The sequence below is a fragment of the Haliaeetus albicilla genome, chromosome 23, assembly GCF_947461875.1.
Source record: "Haliaeetus albicilla chromosome 23, bHalAlb1.1, whole genome shotgun sequence".
NCBI lineage: Eukaryota > Metazoa > Chordata > Aves > Accipitriformes > Accipitridae > Haliaeetus > Haliaeetus albicilla.
Window position 1 is genome coordinate 12,914,124 of NC_091505.1, and position 20,907 is coordinate 12,935,030.

Genomic DNA, 20,907 nt, shown 5'->3' on the forward strand with positions numbered 1-20,907 from the left:
TGCGCACCTCCATCAGGGTAAAATTATGGCTGGTGCTTCCTCCTATGGTGCTACCTGCTCCACCACCCTGTCACCCAGCACGTCCCTGATAACCGGCCAAGGGGCTCCAGGTATGAGCTGGGTATGGCTGAGGAGGAGAGGGCAAAGGCTGTGGCGGTGGCACGCAGCTCAGCCGCTACCAGCCCTGGGGCTGTGGTGAAGCTGGGACAAGCCCTTGCTTGCAGTGTTGTGTCTCCGAGAGGCGACTCAGCAGCCCAGGCACGTTCCTCTCCCTGCTGCCTCTCCCACGCCACTCTCAGCTCAGCAGGGAGGGACCCCACAGTGTGCATAGCTTTGGCAGGGAAGGTTCCAACAGCACTTCTGGCATCCCAGTGCCATGGTGGGGAGGAGGCAGCTCCCATCCCTGCTTCCATGGTCCCAATTCCCCTACAGTGTTGGCAGCCGCTCCAACTCCAGCCAGTCACCAGCTATGTGGTCTTGCCGCAGTGGATGACGCTGTTTGGGGACAATGCTACACCCCTGAGCTACTGCTGCCTGTGTGGTGGCTGGCAAGTGTCAAGTTTGCAAGGCCTCAGCCCAGCTCACGAAAACCGCATAGGGCACTTCTTCGGGGTAGCTTGAGCTGTGTGGGGTAGAGGGAGATGCATGGGGGGGCCTTCCTGAGCTTTGCTCTGGCTATGCTCATCCTTGGAGGCGGGAGGAAATGGGTGGCAGGGTGCCTGGCAGCCACTGCTCAGAGCTGTGAAACGGGGAAATGCGGGTGGCCAAGGCTAGGGGTGGCGGGGCTGTTCAGGAGGGACATGTTCTGGGGAGTGTTTCAGAGCAGATGCCATGGGCTGGAGCTGCTGCTGGGTACAGTCCTTGGAGAAACAGCTGCAGAGCCGTGAACTGGGGCTGGAACAAAGGAAGAGGCCCAAGCCCCAGCTGCAGCGTGGGACGTGTGATGAGTTAATCGGGGCACAAGCTGGCAGCACTTTGCATGGCCACAGGCTGTCAGGAGGGACGAGGCTGTATCAGGGCTCCTTACCTTGGCACCAGCTTCCCCATGTTTGCTGTAACACCCAGAACTGGGAGCGAGAGCCAGGTGGCAGGTACGTGTGTCACAGCCTCTCCAGGTAGGGATGCAGCCAAGCCCAGGGGAGTAAAATCTCACGCTCCAGGAACCTGGTGCCCTGCAGAGCCCCTGCCCCACCGCCCTGGTTCTGCCCCCACTGCCCTGGCGCTCCTTGCCCAGCACATGCTTCCAGGACAACATCCCCATCTCCAGACAAACCCCCCTGCAGCAACCAGTGACCGTGCCCAGGGCCCGCAGGCAAGGTCCTGTCCCGCCTGCAGTGCCGGGGCCATGCTGGCTCTCAGCAGGCTTCCCACAAGCGTGAGGTCATGCCCAGATAAGCCTGTTCCTCTGCCCTTGAGCCCAGGGCTCAGGTTCTCAGGCACGGTGGGAAGCACCAGCCCTCCCAGCAGCTCCCCCTGGCTCCCTCCCGCTCCTCTCTTCTGGGGGCTCAGCGGCGAGCCCTGCTTCTGCAATTCACCTCCTATTTAATTCTCCCCTTGCCCCTTCCAGACCGCCTCAGGAGAAGGTCCAGGCCCCCCTCCCCACTGCATGGCCAAGCAAGCCGTGTCAGGTTGTGCCACCAGGCTGTGTCACCACACCAGGGTGGCAGAGCCATGGGGGCAGTAGCTGTGACACTGTTTGCAAACCCATCAAGCCACAGTTAGTCATCTCAGAGATCTCCTTTCACTTATAAAATGTTTTTCCCTAAGATGCTGTATCGGGTCTGGCTGAGATGGAGTTAATTTTCCCCCTAGCAGTCCTCAGAGTGCTGTGCTCTGTATTGGTAGCTAGAAAGGTGTTGATAACACACCAGTGTTTTGGCTGCTGCTAAGCAGTGCTCCCACAGCATCAAGGCTGTCTCTCCAACATTCCCCCCTGACCAGTAGGCTGGGGGTGGGCAAGATCTTGGCATGGGACATAGCCAGGACAGCTGACCCAAGCTGACCAAAGGGAGATTCCACACCATAGGACATCTGCTCAGCAATAAAAGCTAAGAGAAAGGAGGAGTAGTGGGGGCATTTGTTATTACGACATTTGTCTTCCAAAGCAGCTGCTACACCTACTGAAGCCCTACTTCCCGGGAAGTGGCTGGACATGGCCTGCTGATGGGAAGTAGAGGATAAATCTTTTGTTTGCCTTTGCTTCCGTGCACGACCTTTGCTTTTGCTTTATTAAACTGTCTTTATCTTGACCCACAAGTTCTTTTCCATCTTATTTTCTCTTTCACTGTCCTACTGAGGAGGGAAGTGATAGAGCAGCTTAGTGGGCACCTGGCATCCAGCCAAGGTCAACCCACCACAGTCCTTTTTGGTGCCAAACGTGGGGCTCAAGATAACGGCAGTTTTGCATTAAGCATGCTATAGCTATAGTAGTTATTAAGTAGGAAGCATCTGTGCGGGTCACAGAGTTTGTTGGCTACACTGCTTATCTCTTTATTTCGCTGAGCTTCAGAACACGTTAGTACAAACAATGGCTTTCTGCTTTTCCCTGGCATTGGTTGCCTTGCCGTGCTGTGGGAGCTATCTTGTGGAGAGGATGGGGGAATACATCTCCCTCTTCCTACTCAGGACTGATGTGGGTGGTTTTATTATGCAGGCTCCTGAGGTCCTTGTTCACCCTTACATGAGCTGTTTAATACTACTAATTAACACTGTTGGCATATTATGGGGTTTGTGGAATCTGGTGTCGTCCTGGTGTAAGAGAAGACAACTGTTGGGTGAGGCGATACTGAAATGTGCCCTGAGGTGGCCGGTCCCTGGGTGGCAGGGTGTGTGGAAGGATTTGGGCAGGTGCCTAGGGCAGTTGTCACCTCCCATAGCCTGGGACCTTACGCCTGAACAGGCAAGCAACCCTGTGCCACCTGATAGAGGGCTGCCTTGCCCACCCCAATGAAAACCAGCAGCTTCTAGCACTGTACTAAGGCTTGGCTTGTGCCTACTGAGACATAGTTCAGTACTATCAGAGGACTGTGCTTAAGGCAGGGACTCAAACCACTTCCAAGAATACCTTGACTGAGACCGGGGTGCAAACTACATCTGAGGACATGATAGTAGAGATAGGGACCCAAACTGCATCTGAGAACACTATGGTTGAGATAGGGACCCAAACAACAACAACTATAGTAATTGTCCCAGTAGTGAAAAAGAAAGAGTGGACAAGGAGGTCAACAGGTCCATATCATCGATTAGTAAGGGAGGAGGAAGAAGAGGAAGGGTTTGATCAAGAAACTGGTCCTTCAGCAAAGAAATTGGAGAAAGGAGTGAGGAAAATCAGACAAGAAGTGGAAACCACTCAGTCTCTGACCTCATCAGAACTTTGAGACATACAGAAAGATCACAGTCGCCAGCCAGGTCAGTGGATTGCTGCCTGGCTGCTCCAATGCTGGTATAACAGGGCCAACAGTCAGCAATCAGAAGGTAAGGAAGCCCGACAGCTGGGATCCCTTGCTAGGAACTGGGGAATTGAGAGGAATTGGAAAAGAGGCAGCAATTTGCAGTCTCTGAAGATGGTTCCTCTCAAGTGTGAGGGCAAGATATCCATTCAAGGAAGATCTTGTGAACTACTCATGAAAGTGGACTACTGCAGATGAAGGCATCCAGTACCTGAGAGAGTTAGCAGTGCTGGAAGTCATTGACAGTGACTTAGATGACGAATAGGTCTCCAGAGATCCAGAAGATGTCCTGTGCACATGGGCCATGTGGATGAAGGTGCCCCAGTGTCATATTCTAACAGCTTGGCAACGATGTATTGCCCAGATATGGATACACCAACTATGGAGAGAGTGTCTTCTTGGCTCCAAAACTTTGAAGAAAATCTCTGTCCCTCCTCACCCCCATGGGCCAGTGCCTTGGCTGTCAGGGTTGCCCCAATAAGTCAGTCCCCTCCTCCTCTGGTCAGAGGGAAACGGAGCCCCAGGCGTATGCCACATGGTGCACTTTTGTTCTTCCTGCGTGACCAGGGGGAGGACATGAGGAAGTGGGGTGGTGAACCCACCTTTAAGCTGGAAACCCTTGTATATGAACTGAGAGGCAAAACAGCTATTATGTAGGGGTCACCCAAGAAGACTGTCAGCTTAGTTGCTGTAGAGACCCGAGAAGGCAATCGGCGATCTGCCGGACATAGAAGGACTGAAATCACTTCCCCTGATCCTGGTGAGAGGACTTCTGGTCTGGCACTGAACGGGTCAGACAGTGAATACTCTGAGCAGGAACAGGAATAGAGGTCCCTGCCTCTGGCCAGGAGGAGGAAAGGGATGACCAGGTTTACTGGACTGTGTGGATTTGATGACCTGCTGCATCAGACACACAGAAGTATAAAGCTTTGGTAGACACTGGTGCACAATGTATGCTGGTGCCATCAGGGTATAGAGGCACAGGACCCATTGGGATCTCTGGACTGACAGAGAGATACCAAAAATTGTCTATTGGAGGCTGAGGTGAGCTTAACAGGGGACAAGTGGCAAAAGCACACCATTGTGACTGGTCCAGAGGCCCCTCATATCCTTGCCATAGACTACCTCAGGAGAGGGTACTCCAGGGACCCAAAAGGGCACCGATGGGCTTTTGGTGTAGCCACTGTGAACACAGAGAAGATCAAACAGCTATCTACCCTGCCTGGCCTCTTGGAAGATCCCTTCATTGTGGGATTGCTGCGAGTTGAAGAACAGCAGGTGCCAATCGCTACCAGGACAGTGCACCGGCAGCAATAGTGCATGAACTGAGACTCCCTGGCTCCCATCCATGAGCTGATTCATCAACTGGAGAGCCAAGAAGTGATCAGCAAGACTCACTCACCTTTTAATAGTCCCATACGGCCAGTGCAATAGTCTGACGGAGGGTGGAGGTTAACAGTAGACTATTGTGGCCTGAATGAAGTCACGCTACCACTGAGTGCTGCTGTACCAGACATGTTAGAGCTCCAGTATGAACTGGAGTCAAAGGCAGCCAAGTGGTATGCTACAATTGACATTGCCAATGCATTTTTTTTCAATTCCTTTGACAGCAGAATGCAGGCCACAGCTTGCTCTCACATGGAGGGGTGTTCAATACACCTGGAATTGACTGCCCCAGGGGTGGAAGCACAGGCCTACCATTTGTCATGGAATAATCCAAAGTGCACTGGAAAAGGGTGATGCCCCTGAACGTCTACAATACATTGATGATGTCATCGTGTGGGGCAACAAGGCAGAAGAAGTGTTTGAGAAGGGAAAAAGAGTAATTCATATTCTTCTGAAAGCTGGTTTCACTATAAAAAGAAGCAAAGTCAAGGGACCTGCATAGGAGATTCTGTTCTTGGGAATAAAAATGGCAGGATGGATGGCGTCATGTCCCTATGGATGTGATCAGCAAGATAGCAACTGTCTCCACCAGCTAACAAGAAGGAAACACAAGCTTTCCTAGCCCTTGTGAGATTCTGGAGAATGCATGTTCCAGGTTATAGTCAGCTTGTGAGCCCTCTTTATCCAGTAACATGAAAGAACTATTTCGCATGGGACCTTGAGCAACAACAAGACTTTGAGCATATCATACAGGAAATAGCTCATGCGGTAGCTCTTGGGCCTGTCCAGACAGGACCAGCTGTGCAAAATGTACTCTACACTGCAGCTCGGGAGCATGGTCTCACCTGGAGCCTCTGGCAGAAAACATCAGGAGGAATCCAAGGTTGACCATTAGGGTTTTGGGGCTGGGGGTATTGAGGATCAGAAGCCCACTACACCCCGACTGAAAAAGAGATACTAGCAGCATATAAGGGGGTTTGAGCCACTTCAGAAGTTGTTGGTACAGAAGCATATCTCCTCTTGCACCACGATTGCCCATGCTACACTGGATGTTCAAAGGAAACATCCCCTCTACATGTTGTGCAACCAGCGCTACATGGAGTAAGTGGGTAGCACCGATTGTGCAATGAGCTCAACTGGGGAAACCCAACTGCCCGGGAATCCTGGAAGAGATCATGGACTGGCCAAAAGGCAGAGATTTTGGAGCATTGCCTGAGGAGGTGGCTCATGCCCAAGAGACACCAACATATAATGAGTTATCAGAAGATGAAAGGCATTATGCTTTGTTTACTGATGGATCCTGTCATGTTGTAGGAAACCACTGAAGTGGAAAGCTGCTGTGTGGAGTCCCACATGACAAGTCATTGAAGCCACTGAAGGAGAATGTGAGTCAGGTCAGTCTGCAGAATTAAAAAACATCCAACTAGCTCTAGAGCTTGCTGAACAAGATAAGTGGCCAGTACTTTATCTCTATACTGACTCCTGGATGGTGGCTAATGCCCTATGGGGGTGGCTACAGCAGTGGAAGAAGACCAACTGGCAGTGCAAGGGTAAACCCATCTGGGCTGCTGCATCGTGGCAGGACATCCCTGCCCGGGTAGAGAACATCTCTCTAAAGATATGTCATGTAGATGCTCACATACCCAAAAGCCGCACTACTGAACATTGCAACAATGAACAAGTAGAGAAGGCTGCGAAAATTGAAGTAGCTTGGGTGGACCCGGACTGGGAGCATAAGCATGAACTATTCGTAGCTTGATGGGCCCACGAAACATGGGGACATCTAGGGAGAAATACAACGTACAAATGGGCTCGTGATAGAGGGGTGGACCTGACCATGGAGACCATCACACAGTCACTCATGAATGTGAAACACATGCTGCAATCAAGTGAGCCACATGAGTAAAGTCTCCCTGGAACAGAGGGTGGTGGCTGGGTTTTCGATATGGCGAGGCCTGGCAAATTGACTATATTAGACCACTGCCATGAACACGCCAAGGCAAGTACTACATACTCACCATGGTGGAATCAACTACTGCTTGGCTAGAAACATACCCTGTAAACTATGCCACTGCCCAAAACACCATCTGAGGCCTTGAAAGGCAAATTTTGTGGTGACATGGTACCCCAGAAAGAATTGAATCAGACAATGGGACTATTTCTGAAATAACCTCATAAACTCCTGGGCCAAGAAACATGGCATTGAGTGGTTGTATCACACCCCCTATCACCTACAAGCCTCTGAAGAGACTGAGAGATATAATGGATTTTTAAAGACTATGTTGAGAGCATTGGGCAATGGGGCATGGAAGCACTGGGATATAAATTTAGCAGAAGCCACTTGGCTGGTTAACACCGGAGGATCTGCTAACCATCCTGGTCCTGCCCAAACAAAACCCCTGTATACTCTGGGAGAAGATAAGGTCCCCATAGTGCACATAGAGAAGTGGCTGGGGAAGGCAGTGTGGATTGCTTCTCCCTTGGGAAAAGGCAAACCCATTCGTGGGATTGTTTTCGCTCAAGGACCTGAGTGTACTTTGTGGGTAATGTGGAAGGACGGGGAGACCTGGTGTGTGTCTCAAGGAGATTTAGCCCTGGGGAAAAATAATGTGATGTGAGTTGTATGTTGTAGGAAGTGATATAGCAGGAATGACCTGAATGGACAAAGAGTGGGTTTCGCAAGGAACCAGGGAAGTGCAACGATGACCCAAACCAAGCCCGTGTTGGTGCGCAACAATTGAACCTACTGCTTCTCCTGTCCTGAGCAGCCATCTTGACAGATGGGGACCAAGTCATAGCCTGTTCTTATGAACATTTGGAGGAGTAGAGGAAGCCCATGGAATGGCAGAATATCTATCTGTTAAAGGACAGAGGATAGTAGTTTATGAGAATGTATAAATCTGTATGTTGGGTATAAAGATGGTTTAAGTATGTAGTATAAGTCGTAAGTGTTGGTAAGAAGAGATTTCAGTAATGAGAGTTAAATACAATGGGATGGTTAGAAGATATATGTATGTATTAAATTATGTGGAACCTGAACGTGATGCAAATAGTACGGAATAAGGGGTGGAGAAGGTTATTGGGTCTGGCTGAGATGGAGTTAGTTTTCCCCCTAGCAGTCCTCAGAGTGCTGTGCTCTGTATTGGTAGCTAGAAAGGTGTTGATAACACACCAGTGTTTTGGCTGCTGCTGAGCAGTGCTCCCACAGCATCAAGGCTGTCTCTCCAACATTCCCCCCTGACCAGTAGGCTGGGGGTGGGCAAGATCTTGGCATGGGACATAGCCAGGACAGCTGACCCAAGCTGACCAAAGGGAGATTCCACACCATAGGACATCTGCTCAGCAATAAAAGCTAAGAGAAAGGAGGAGGAGTGGGAACATTTGTTATTATGGCATTTGTCTTCCAGAGCAACTGCTACACTTACTGAAGCCCTACTTCCTGGGAAGTGGCTGGACATGGCCTGCTGATGGGAAAATCTTTTGTTTGCCTTTGCTTCCGTGCACGACCTTTGCTTTTGCTTTATTAAACTGTCTTTATCTTGACCCACAAGTTCTTTTCCATCTTATTTTCTCTTTCACTGTCCTACTGAGGAGGGAAGTGATAGAGCAGCTTAGTGGGCACCTGGCATTCACCCAAGGTCAATCCACTACAGATGCCAAATGGGTTGTAGCCCAGCTCAGCGAGGCAGCCAAGCTGCACAGCTGCCGGGAGCCAAACCTGCCCAGGCAGATCCCTGCTCAGACGGGCAGGTGACTCTCCAACGGCTCCCGGCACCCACGGCTCAGCCTTGGGGAACATGGGGGCCCTGCTGAGCACCAGCACAGTCAGCTGAGGCCACGGGTCCTGTGCTGTCCTGGCTGCACTGCGGGGACATGCTGCCCTCCCTAAGCCCTGCAAGCAGCATCCCCTGGGACTTTGGTGTTTGCCAGACCTGCCTGGGGTGGTCCAGGGTGTCAGGGCACAGCGCAGTGCTGCTGCAGAGCACTGTGCCCCTCTTGCCTTAGCAGGATGTGTCTTGGTGGCTCTATCTCACTCAGGAGGTGTCTCACCCCTCCTGGCCTCAGTATTCTTACATGCTAAATTAGATCTCTAATAAATAAGTAATGACAAATAATGGGATTAAATGGCTGCTGGGCAAAGAGTGCTGGCAGGGGGAGGTGTGCCATGCTCGGAGGCTCGCCCCAGCGGCGTGTGGCGCTGGCAGGGCTGGCACGGGGATCCAGACTCATTCGGAGCAAGCCCCAGCTGGTGGTGCAGGCTGGGTCTGCCACCTGTACCAGCAGCACCCTGTGCTTCTGGCCCTGGTGCTGGTGCATATGTTGGTGCCCCAAATACATGCCTGAGGAGCACCCCCATATTCCCCAGGCTCCCCTAGTCCCAGACTGCCAACACCCTGCACCCTCAGGCCCTCGGCCTGCTGCCCCCTCCTCATCCCCCTACGCTTCTCTTGTTCCCCATCTCCTCTGACAGATCACCGAGGCTGGTATTACTATAATCCCTGGCTTAATTTAAATCCTCCTCCCATCTCATGTTTTTCAGGGGGGAGGGGGGAATCAATGCACTTTCATGGCACCTGCTTGGCCCTGGGGCTGGTGCTGAGTTCGGACAGCCAAAAAGCCCTGGGTGTCCATGTGAGGGGTCCCCACTCTCACCCCCCCTGGGGAAGGTGCCTGGGGCATCTTGCAGCCCCCAGCAAGAGGCGTCCCCAGGTTCTGGAGCTGTCTCTGGGTGGGCACCAGGCAAGGGTGGGAAGAAGAGCTGACGATGCCGGGGGGGGGGGGGGGGGGGGGGGCAGGTGGCTCCGGCTCCCCAACCCCCTCCTGCAGCCACCCAGGGGTCTGGTCTCCCCGTCCCTCTCCCGTTGCTGTCTGCCCCAGGCTGGGGTGACCTCGCCTCTAGTTGTCCTTCCATCCCTCTGAAACGTCTGTATTTGCTGCTCTTCCCCAGAAGCCTCCTTCTTTAAGACGTTCTCCCTCCTGGTCCCACGGGTGATGGCGAGGGTGGGAGGAGTCGCACTCCTTCGGGCAGCTGCCAGCCATTTGCCGCCCTCAGCGCTAACCGGGGAATCGGGAAGAAGCCATTTGGGGCATTTGTTAATCTATTTCTGTACGCCCCCCTCGCGCAGCAGCTGGGATCCTGCTGGCGGGGTGAAGGACGGGCCTTCGTTCGAGCACGCCAGAGCAGGCGTGGGGGGATGCGCGGGGCTGGGGACGGCCACCACCGCCGGCCTGCGGTGACACGGCGCACGGGACTGTGTTCTGCAGGCGGGTAAGGGGCTTTTTGCGGCGAGGGTGCCGCGGCCTCACACGCGGAGGCCACGCCGCTTCGAGAGGGCACCCCCCGGTCCGGCAGCGGGGCGGCAGCGGCGAGCTGGTGCGGGGACAGCGGGGTGGCAGGCGGGGGGAACGAAGTGACAGAAGGGCGACCGGAGGGGACCGCGAGGAAGGCGGTGAGGGGCAGGAGGGGACGGTGAGGGACCGGAGCGGACCGGAGCGAGGGGGAGTGGCAGGACAGGGCAGAGGGGGGCCAGGCGGGGCCCAGCGGGCTGACGCGCGGATGGCACGAGGGGCAGGGAGCGCACCGGAGCGACACCGACCGCCGGGCCCGGCCCCCGCCGCCGGAGGGCGCGGGGCGGGGCGGGGCGGGGGCGGGGTGAGGCCCCGCTTGGCCCCTCCCCGCTGCTTCGCGCGGCCGCCGTCGGCAGGGCGCGTGCGCTGCGCAGGCGCGCGGGCAGCCGGCACCTGCGCCCGGCGGGTCAGGTGGGCGGCGGCGGCGGCGCGGAGGGAGGTAAGGGCGGGCGGGCCCGGCGCCATTTCCACCCCGCCCCGGCCCCCAGACGCTTCTTGGGTCCGGCGGGCCGCCTCTTTCCCCCGGCCCTCTTCCGAGGGGCCCCGCGCCCACCCCCCCCCCCCCCCCACGGGGTGCAGCTCCTCGGCCGTGTCGTCCCGTCCCCCCCTCCCTGCGCCTCTCATCGGCCGCTCCGGCCTGGGGGTCCGGCTGCGGGTCGGGAGAAGGCCGGGCAGCCAGGCAAGGGCCTGCCGGAGGGTCTCGCCTCCTGTCGAGCTGGAAGCCGGGGCCCGGGGAGGGGGGGGTGCCCAGCGTGCAGCTCCTACGCACGCACCCATCCCTCTGTTTTTATCTGCAAACGGGTTCTGGCGTCCTGCATGAGGGGTTTCGGTCCTGCTGCAAGTCGAGGTTAGCCTCCGAAATAGCTTGCAAGGGGCTGACCGGTGAACGCAGGTTGCAAACAGCGTTGCTAACGTCGGTGTCGTGGGTGGCAGTGTGCCCCTCGGTGTTGTGGCTGTGTCATGTCTGTCAGTAGTTTGCTGACCTGCCAGGCTCTGGAGTAGCCTAGCATAATCCATTAGTCATTTTTAAAACTTCTGCTAGTCACTTGCTAACAAACCATTTCTAAACGGAAACTCTTGTCAGGGCTGATGGCGTGTGTCAGGAAGGGCTTTGGTGGTGGGGCAGGGACCATCTTAAAGCCCCTTCAGCAAGGGTTTGAAAAAGGGAGAGCAAGGGTTTTGAACAGCTCACCTGCTCAGGGGAGAGTTCCCCAAAGCCATCGGCCCCAGCGAGCTATGCTGCATTCCTGTTTGTCTCTTGTGACATTTGCATTTTGTTCTTTGCTTTAGAACCACTGGGTTGCACAGATGCTTCTTAAATGTCCCATGGCTCATCAAGTTAGTATAGCCATGCTCGATTTGGGGTGTTTCTGTGCAGGGGGAGGGAAATTGGGGAGCCTTTAGTTAGTTTCTGCACTTCCCACAGAAACTAACTTGAAGCGGAAGTTTCTGATTTTGGCTTTGTGGTAAGCACTGGTTAAAAGAGCAGAAACAATGTTGAAGAGGGCCCCCTGCGATTAATGCAGAAAGTGATTTTTGGCCTGGAAGGAGTAGGAGTGCTGATCTGAGCAGTGTCAAATGCTCCTGTTTTGATCGGTTGGAGGTGGCGTCATCACTAAGCAGCACTATGTGTCCACACCCTTCCCAGGAATGTTGGTAGCAGGTGTAAGCAAGCCAGTCTTTTTTCATACCAGGCTCTTGCCAGCTGGCTCACTCTTCTGGTTAGCAGATTCAGGTACCTGTTCAATCCTCAGATCAGATTCCAGAGTGTGTGGCAGGCCAAGCAGATCAATCCAGGGGACGTCCATAGCTTTGAGGGGAGATACAGGTTACGCAGCCTGTGCACTCGTGCCAGAGCTGCTTCAATTTATTCTTTTCTTATTTTGGGTTTAGCATCCATAAGGTACTGGCTCTGTTCTGGTCAGAAATGGGCTGTGTTCCATTTTACTTAGGGCAAGGGAAACTCTGTCCTCAGTGCCTTGTTCTTGCCTGTTTTACTCCACCCGTCAATACTGTACTTTCAGTTTCCTACAGCTCTACTGTTGTTCTTCTGGCCTGCGTCAACATTACAAATTGAAAGGCAGTGCACCGAGCAGAGCTCTGGCAACCTTGTTGACTGATGTTTGTTTTTTAGTGACTGTTACACTGGAGGAAGGTGTTCCTTGGACAGTCCTGGAGACAGAAGCACTGTGTTTCTAGAGCAGGTACAGTACAGACAGCAGCCAAACAAATGTCTTATTCCGTGTCAGGCCTTTACGTTCGCTTGCAGAATGTCCCTGGGAGGGGTGACTGGTTGGCACTTGGCCTTTCTCTTGCAACTGCTGACTAAGGAACCTGTGGTGTTGGGACTGTTGCAATGTGAACTTGCACCTGTGCCCTAGCAAACTGACCTGTGAAAAGCATTGCCAGAAAAGAGCAGCAGAGAAGCTGGGTCTCTGTGCCTGGGAAACCCCTTCTGAGCTGTAGAGATCATGCACAGAGAACAAGCACAGCTCCACTTGTAAGGTGAGTCAGCGTTCTTGGGGTGATTAAGAACTGTTTTGCCGGATGACTTGTATTGATGTTAGGCCTGTACATCTTTTACATCCTTCTAGTAGAGCAAGTCAGATAAGAGAAATTATTTAGCTAGTGATTGTATGGTGGAAGGGAAGGCCTGGTGACAGTGATCCCTGGTGATTTTGCTGTTTCTGTGATAGCCTGAGGACACAGGCCAGAAAAGATGTTTAACTAGTGATGGTATTTTTGGAAAAACTAGACAAGCTTTCAGATACAGAGTTTTCGCCAAAAGTGGTATAATTGATACTAAACTCCCAACAGTTGTTCTCACCTTGCACTTACAGTGGTGACCTGCTGCTTCCAATTTGGACCTGAGGAGGACTTGTGTGCCTGAAAGCTTGTCCAATTCTCAGCTCTAATCTTTCTAATAAGAGAGATTACCTCTTATATACAAAACTTGTTCAGAAATGGGGATGGAAATACCATATTCTATTCTTCTGTGTGCAACTTTCTGCGAATCCAGGAGTCAAATAGCTGTTTTTTACTATTTCTGAACCCTGCAGGTTGCCTTGGTACTGCACCCCTCCGTCCTGCTGCAATGAGTGGGAAGTCCTTGCTCTTAAAGGTCATTCTCCTTGGGGATGGTGGAGTTGGGAAAAGTTCCCTCATGAACCGGTATGTCACCAACAAGTTTGACTCACAGGCTTTCCACACAATTGGTGTGGAGTTCTTAAACCGGGACCTGGAGGTGGATGGACGTTTTGTGACCCTCCAGATTTGGGACACTGCGGGACAGGAGAGATTCAAGAGCCTGCGAACCCCCTTTTACAGGGGAGCAGACTGCTGCCTGCTGACCTTCAGTGTGGATGACCGGCAGAGCTTTGAGAACCTCAGTAACTGGCAGAAGGAGTTTGTCTATTATGCTGACGTGAAGGACCCTGAACACTTCCCATTTGTAGTCCTGGGCAACAAGATAGACAAACTTGAGAGGCAAGTGAGCACAGAGGAGGCCCAGGCCTGGTGCATGGAAAATGGTAACTATCCATACCTGGAGACTAGTGCCAAGGATGACACGAATGTGGCAGTGGCCTTTGAGGAGGCTGTGCGACAGGTGCTGGCAGTGGAGGAGCAGCTAGAGCACTGCATGCTGGGCCACACCATTGACCTGCACTCCAGCTCCAAATCAGGATCTTCCTGTTGTTAAGAGTGGCTGCTGCTTCGGGAATGTCGCTCGAGCCAGCAGCTGGATCGGAATAAGCGTGGGCAGCTCTGCGGCACTCTGAGGAGAGTGGCCATAAGGACAATAGGTGGTTTGCTCACTGGGGAGTTGCAGCCTCACCATCTGAATTCTAGCTGGAGTTTTCAGGCACAGAGCATGCATCTGCACGAGGGAGCTGTTAAAAGAGCATGTGAGCATAGTCCTGCTTCCACCTCTGCCTGTTTTAGCAGGTTTCAAGGACTGAGTTAAAGTCCTTTAAATTCACTAAAGACAGTAGTGATCTGATCTGTACCAAGAACTGCTTGTGGAACAAAGCTGAGAGCACTCTAGACACTCCTTGAAATATTTTAGTCCCGAACTAAAAAAAAAAAATACTAGACCCACTAAACTCATGACCTTACTGCCAAAGGAAAGTCTGCTCAGCATACTGAATGAAACCTGTTGTAGAAACTAGCCCATGCACTGTGAGAATGCCAAATACTAGAGTGGCTGAGGTGTGTGTATCTGTTGTTTGGGAGAAGTGCACTGTGTCCTGAGACTGAATTGTGCTGAGAATTGTTAGAGCTCTGATCTGAAGCAACATATGAAGGAGAGATGGACCTGTGTTTGAATGTGGCAGCATCACTTCTTCATAGCTGCCTATTTCTTGACTGTTTTTCCTCACATCTAACTTTGTCTTGTGTGAGTGTTGTTTTGTGGAGAGACTGTCTGCTTCTTGTTTAATATATGTTTCCTTGTCTCTTCTGGAGGTTCAACACCGGATCTCGCTTCTCATACCTTGAAGCCCTCAATGAAAAATACCTATGTGGACACTGACCAGGTCACATCAAAGGGTTTAGAGTTACCAGGAGTTCAGGAGATCTGGACCATGAAACTTCAGCTGGTTTCTGTCACAAATAATCACCTTGTCCAGGTGATATGCTCTAGCAGACCGACGGTAGGTGGGTGGGATGTCTCCTAGGTGTGCAGGTGACTGGGGGAGTCGTATGTGGTCAGCTGTTAAATCCCCTCACTCGGTGTGTGGGGCTGGTGACCACTGTGCTTCATTAGCTGGTGGATCAGTATCTTCAGTTGCTTTAGCACGGATGTTCTCATCTGGATGCTGCAACATAGAACCATTCACTTCATTACCTGCTGTGTCAGGTGCAGTGCAGCTGAACACAGTTAACTCATGCCATTGTCCTGGCCCTTACTCCCTAATGGGGAATCCAGTATGTTTTATCTGTAATTCATATGACAGATTTTACTGGTAGAGGATGTCCACTTAGTTAATTGGCCTTTGTTTATGGCTGCAGTGTTCAGTCCACTGGGGAGAGAGCTGCAGTGGTTCCACCTCTGTTTCAACATGGCTGAAAAGTGGTAGTTGGGGGCAGGGAACCTTCTAGAAAAGGACACCAGGCGTTGTTGATCTCAGCTTCTGCCCCCTGCTAGGTTTAGTCCCAAGCTGTCTGTGTAGCAAAGAGGTGAGTGCTTGCTGACTGCAGTCTTTGCCATTATAACCTCATGTCCTGCAACTTCCCATGCAAACGTTTGTCCAAAACTATGACTTTGCCCATAAGCACATAGGAGCCTGCCACAGGGAGAGCTTCCCTGAGTACATATCCACTAGCTGCTGAATGCAGTTCCCACTGTGATGAGCTACTAGATGGTAAATTGTGTAGCTCAAATCGAGCAGCCTCACTTGTGCTGTGCTTTAGAGCAGGGCACTCTCTGCCTTCCTGCTGGCTGGTGGCAGCTAATCCCTGTTGCCGAGCAGTCTCTGAGCATGCAAGGAGTCTCCTCTGGGGGAACTCAGGGTGATCCTGCCCTTCTCTGTGGGGCAGCCACATGTCAAAGGGACTGAAGCTTTAATGCAAAGTGCTTTAGAGGGATCCGATTTCTAAACAGGGCTGAACACTTGTATTCACAGAGATAGATAGGGAATGCTTGCAGCCTCTGGACAACCAGGTCCCTTGAGGTATAAGAGAAGGCTCTGCCTCCATAGGTGCAGCAGATTTTTACAGGATATTAAAGTTACTGTTTATTTACCAATGTCTGACCTCCCCAGGCCTCTAGATTTTTCTTCAGTTTAACACTGCTTGATATTTCCTTCAAGATCCAAGACTCTGTGACCTGTGGTTCTGATTTACATCTCTGAACAGACACGTTCTCTGGGAACTGGTTAGTGCAGGGATCCCAGGGTCGGAACAAGCTCAGGCCCTTGTGCGCTGCCCAGCCCTGCTGGAGGAACTGCTGAGGGAGCTCTCTGAAGGTGAAACTGCTGCTGCCCCAGCATGGATCTCATGGGATCTGTGTGAGGACTGGCACTTCCTGTGGGAGAGGGCAGAGACTGAACAAGCCAAGGTGTAGGAGGCATGGGTGCAGCAAGTTGTTTGCCGTACCCTGGGCATGTATTGATGCTGATAGCTGAAGCTCAAGAGCCGCATTGGGCACAGGCTGTGCAACAGTATGTATTGCCGGAGAGTGTTACGCAGCATCTTTTATTCCTAACAGACGTTGGATCATTGACTTTTTTAAAAAAAAAAAACCCAAACTATTTTATTAGGCTTATGTGTTTTAAAAATACATTAAAAAAAGTATAATATATTTAAATTGCTTAATTTATTTTAAATGATACGCACAATTTCCAAAGGAGCCAGGATTTTGAACTCTTTGTTGCAAAGTTCAGTGCCAACAGCCATCCCCTCCCTGTGTCTACTCATGCTGCTGCGGTTGTTGCTATTGCTACAGAACTGGAATTGTAAAACCAAGATTCTATCTTTATTTAAGCAAATAAAACATGGGTGTATTCAAGTGAACTCAAGAAGTGGCTGCCTTCTTGGTTTATCAAAGTTCAAGATGGCTCCTGTTCTCTTGAGGGATGTGGAACTGGGCTGGTTACAGCATCTGGCAGAGAGAAGTCAAGAAGGGATCAAAGGGGTTGGTTATTCCTGAATATACCTAGCTAGGCCAGTAGTTGAAGGACTATAACTTATTTACCAGCTGAATCCAGTGACCAGTTTTGTCTTTTCAAGAATGTATCAGAAAACACTTTCATAACAGAAATATTCCACATTGCTTCCCTGTCACATTTTAATTTTCAGCCTGGGCTCTCAGCAGCAAGCCGGGTACTTTCCTTTGATTTCTTCCTGCAATCTTGGAACTGGTTCCTTGGGCTCCAGGGAGTTGTAACCAGGCATGATTTCCACAGGATGCCGAGACAAAAATCAGCATATGGGGACTGTTTTCTTTCACTGTCCTGCCAGGATTGTTGCTTATTTTGGGAGGCTTTCTCTGTGCTTACAGAGTCTGTGCCTGCTGTTTCTGTTGGCAGAACCTTTTAGTTTATTTTTCTCGCATGTCTGCTTGCCTATCTGTACTTCCAGACGCAGCGTAGGGTTTCAAGTCCCTGAAAATCCTGCTTTCTAAGTGTGGGCTGGACTATCTGGGGACCTCCAGCATCTTACTTCAGCCGTTTCAAGACACAGCTGATAATAGACAGACAGCATGACCTGGTGGGAGATGGTCCCAGGCTTGGAGGAGTCACGGGAGTTGGGTGAGGCTGTCTCATGTCAGCAAGGGTCTGTCTAAAACCATCAGAGCCACTGACTCCCCTGATGTGAGACATTTGTAAGAAAACGTGGGGCTGAGGCAGGAGCAATAGTGAGGCTGTTCCCTCATTCTCCACTTTGCCACTGCAAGCAGTAGCTCATGGGGTTTTGTCATGGGCTGGGGAGAGGATGGATCCCTGGAGGGCAAAGGAGTGTCTCCAAAGGAAAGCAGTGAGCTGCACTGCATGGAACATGCTGTAGCTTATCCCTATGTGCTTGCAAAGCAAGATGAGTGTTGGGGGGGGGGGGGGGGAGGTGTCCCATCCATCCCTCTCCCACAGGCCTCTTGAGGATTTTGCTGCTCTGGGCCAGGTAGTGCAGCTGTAAGGCTGTGCAGCTGCTTGGTGGGCTGAGGAAACCAAAATCTTCTCTAGAACCACTAGCTGAGGAGCCCCAAATGGCTGCCTATGCCCTGGAGTTGCTCTCTGGGTGACTGAAGTTGCTCACCCACTGTGTGTTTCCTAGTGCAGCTCCTCCCTAGCTCAGGAGACTGGATCCTCACAGCAGTACAGCTGGAAGGAGGTTTATGGGAACACGGTCCTGGGGACTGCATGTTCTTGTATGTGTTTGAGGATGAGCAAAAAGATACAAAGAGTCTAAAAATGCCTTTTCAGGAGCCTCTGAACCCCACTCCAGGCTCCAGTTCTTAACAGGGAGTTTGTTGCAGCTCTGGCCCCGGGGGCACTGGCATGTTCTGCTCTGGAGTAAGGAACACTCCCCTCTCTGCCGAGGAGGGATGTGGTGGGAGGCAATGGCAGCTCCGACAGTGGTTGCCCAAAAGCCTCAGGTGAGTCAGAGTCCCTTGAGTGGGAGACTGGGGCCTGGGACAATCTGGGAAGTCAGTGAAACGGTGGGTTACCTGCTGAGGTGATTGCTCAGGCAAAAGCAGTCGGGGATGGACAGAGATACACCTTGACCCCAGTGCTTGCATGGCTGGTGGAGCAGCTCTTTCCTGGTGGCTTCAAGGGGTCCTTTAGGGGCTGGTGTGTGTGGGCACATGCAGATGCAGGACTCTTGTCTTCATGAGCAGCCAAGTACAGCATCTGCCTGTCTTAAATCTGTCAGTCTAGTCCTTTCCATGAGGACTTGCCACTTGCTATTCCCTTCTGTCCCCAGGCATCTCCCTAGCAGAGCCAAACCATGTGCAGAAATGGAGAGAAACCAGCTGGGTGCCTGAGAGGCAGCAGGTGAGACCTTCATCTAGGGTAGATGGGCAGCACTACCATGCCGTGGCCCTGGCAGGCAGGGCTGCTCACCAGCTACCACCCCTGCCAGGGCATCGCTGGCCGCTCGCAGCCCTTTCCCTGCCCTAACTGAAGCCAGGACAGGGCTGGGGGAGCTCCTGGTGAGGAGCAGCGTGAGCATGCCCTGCCACGGCCGGTGTGTCTGCTGTGTGCTCTGCTGTTAGTGCAGCAGAGGGATGGAGGGCTGAGCCAGGGCAGTGGGCAGCCGTCGGGTTTGCCTCTAGCACTGTCTCGTTTCCCTGAGCCTCCCTGCTCGTCCTGCGCAGCCTTTCCCCGGGGCTGAGCCTGAGTCCTTGCTAAGAGAGCAAGGCAGGAGACTGCCTGTGTGGCTTCAGAGGAATTTGCTATGTAGTTAGAGGCTTGCCCACAGGCTTTGCATGGCAGCGTCTGGATGTTTAGGGTAGCTTTTATTTACTATTCCCTTGCTGGACTGTGCAGGACTGAGCCCAGCGTAAATGAAGGCACTGGAGGGAGTCGGTCGTTATTTTTCCCGATGCGTGGCTGGTGGGCTGGCTTTGTTTTGGAGGCTCCCAGGTCACCCTTAGCAGGAGACCTGCCTTTGCAGGGAGGGCTTCCCCGGGGAAGCACGGGCAGCGCACAGGAGGCAGGGTCCGGGGGTCGGGGGAGGGGGAAGCCGGGGCACGACGGTCGCCTTGCCTCGCCGGGCCTGGCAGCACCAGCACGGGCAGCCGCCGCTGCGGCCGGTGGCCGCGGGGAGGAGACGGAGGACCGGGGATGCGGGAGCCGGGCCCGGCCCGGCCCGGCCGAGGGAGGCGGCCGGGAGGAGCATCGGCGTGGCGGGGCTTCGCCCGTGGAGGCCGCCTCAGCGGGGGGCTGGGGACCCGTGGCCGCGCCTACACGAAGACCCTTGGGTGCCGCCATCCCTTCCCCTCGCCTTTCCCTCCGCAGGGGAGGTTTCCGTCTTCACCGTCCCAAAGGTTCGCTGCCCAGTGTCCCTGGCTAGCAGCAGCGCAGGGCTGTCTCCCGGAGCGGCAGGGTATGGGATGAAGGGGTGGGAGTCGCCTTGCCTGGGCAGCCCATGGGACCTGCTCCAGGGTCCCTCGCCCTGGTCCAGCCTTTGTGGGAGCAAACTGCAGCCACATTTCAGCTGCTAGTTAGGGGGAAGTGTTCGATCGCACCGGCTCCCCTCCTTGGAGCTCTCATGATGGGCCAGTTTACAGCGATGCGGTTTAGTACCCGGCAGGGTTTATTCCCTGTCTTTTCTCAGCCACTTCCCGGAGGGCACAGGGTGCCCAGGGAAGGAGCTGTCAGGGCAGGTCCCATGTCCCCAGGTAGGGTGGCAGCAGGACACAGCCAAGGGCACACCCGACGAGGCTACATGTGTTCTTCAGCCCTCGAACTTGCCCAGCGTCCTGGCCACACTGGCCGCTTTCACATGCTATGTTGTGCTGCTGTCCCCAACTCTCACCCCGGCCGGGGGGCACCAGTCGCTGCCAGGGGAAAGAGATGGTGTTTTGTTCCCTGGCTCGCTCCTGTCCGGCGGCTGGTCGTGCACACACAGGGCCCTTTCAGCATGGGGAGAGGAGGGTGATGGCATCTGGGAATGCAGGGAACAAAGAGTCCCATTGATGCTGGCTGCAGCCCCATGGGTTTCTGTGAGCTGGGGCAAGGCTGGCGTGCAGGCACAGCTGTGCACTGAGCTGGGGCAGCAGCAATGCATGAGGTAAACCTCCGCTGGCTGGGCTGTATGGGAGGCCTTACTGCCTGCCCAGAGGGGGCTGAAGCCAGGGGAGAGAGGGGAGAGCGGGATTTGGGCTAGCGTCCCATTTAGGAAGAGCAGCATGGGTCCTGGCTGTGGGTAGGTAACAGCCTGCTGGCTCTCAGCCTGCCCTGCCCCTCATGGGCACCTAGCTGTGCCTGAAATCTGCCTCTTGGGCAGATCTGCTACAAACGGGAGTAGTGCTGGGGTTTGAGCATGGGGCTGAGCGCATCCCTCTGTGGCCTTGCTCCCCGGAGGCTCCTGAGCACAGTTCTTGAGGGGAATTTCCAAGAGAAGCAACATTTGAATCGATAATTTTTTAGTAGCTGCCATGAAAATGTGCATCTATGGGCAGTGTTTGGATCAAGGGCAGAAAAACACCATCCAATGGTCTCCCCACGTGCCAGCACTGTGCAAACTGTTAACAACCCTGCAGCAAATGGCATGCAGCCAC

At 53.3% G+C, this 20,907-nt stretch overlaps 1 protein-coding gene across 10 annotated transcripts; it reads left to right on the forward strand.

Moving 5' to 3' along the window:
- Nucleotides 1–9,841: 9,841 nt before the first annotated feature.
- On the forward strand, nucleotides 9,842–16,697 carry RAB9B (RAB9B, member RAS oncogene family). 10 transcript variants are annotated; one of them, XM_069811204.1, is made up of 4 exons: nucleotides 10,540–10,623; nucleotides 12,319–12,388; nucleotides 12,566–12,689; nucleotides 13,244–16,697. In XM_069811204.1, the coding sequence occupies exon 4, from the start codon at nucleotides 13,279–13,281 to the stop codon at nucleotides 13,882–13,884; it is 606 nt and encodes a 201-aa protein (XP_069667305.1). In that variant the 5' UTR covers nucleotides 10,540–10,623; nucleotides 12,319–12,388; nucleotides 12,566–12,689; nucleotides 13,244–13,278; the 3' UTR covers nucleotides 13,885–16,697. The 10 variants fall into 10 exon arrangements, with proteins under 10 accessions (XP_069667299.1, XP_069667302.1, XP_069667305.1 ...); XM_069811205.1 differs by lacking the exon at nucleotides 10,540–10,623 and adding an exon at nucleotides 10,633–11,031; XM_069811198.1 differs by lacking the exon at nucleotides 10,540–10,623 and adding an exon at nucleotides 9,842–10,104 and having other exon boundaries at nucleotides 12,319–12,689.
- Nucleotides 16,698–20,907: the final 4,210 nt, after the last annotated feature.

Bases quoted from the DNA above. Each gene is read 5' to 3' on its own strand.
- RAB9B (XM_069811198.1), top strand. From the start codon at position 13,279: ATGAGTGGGAAGTCCTTGCTCTTAAAGGTCATTCTCCTTGGGGATGGT.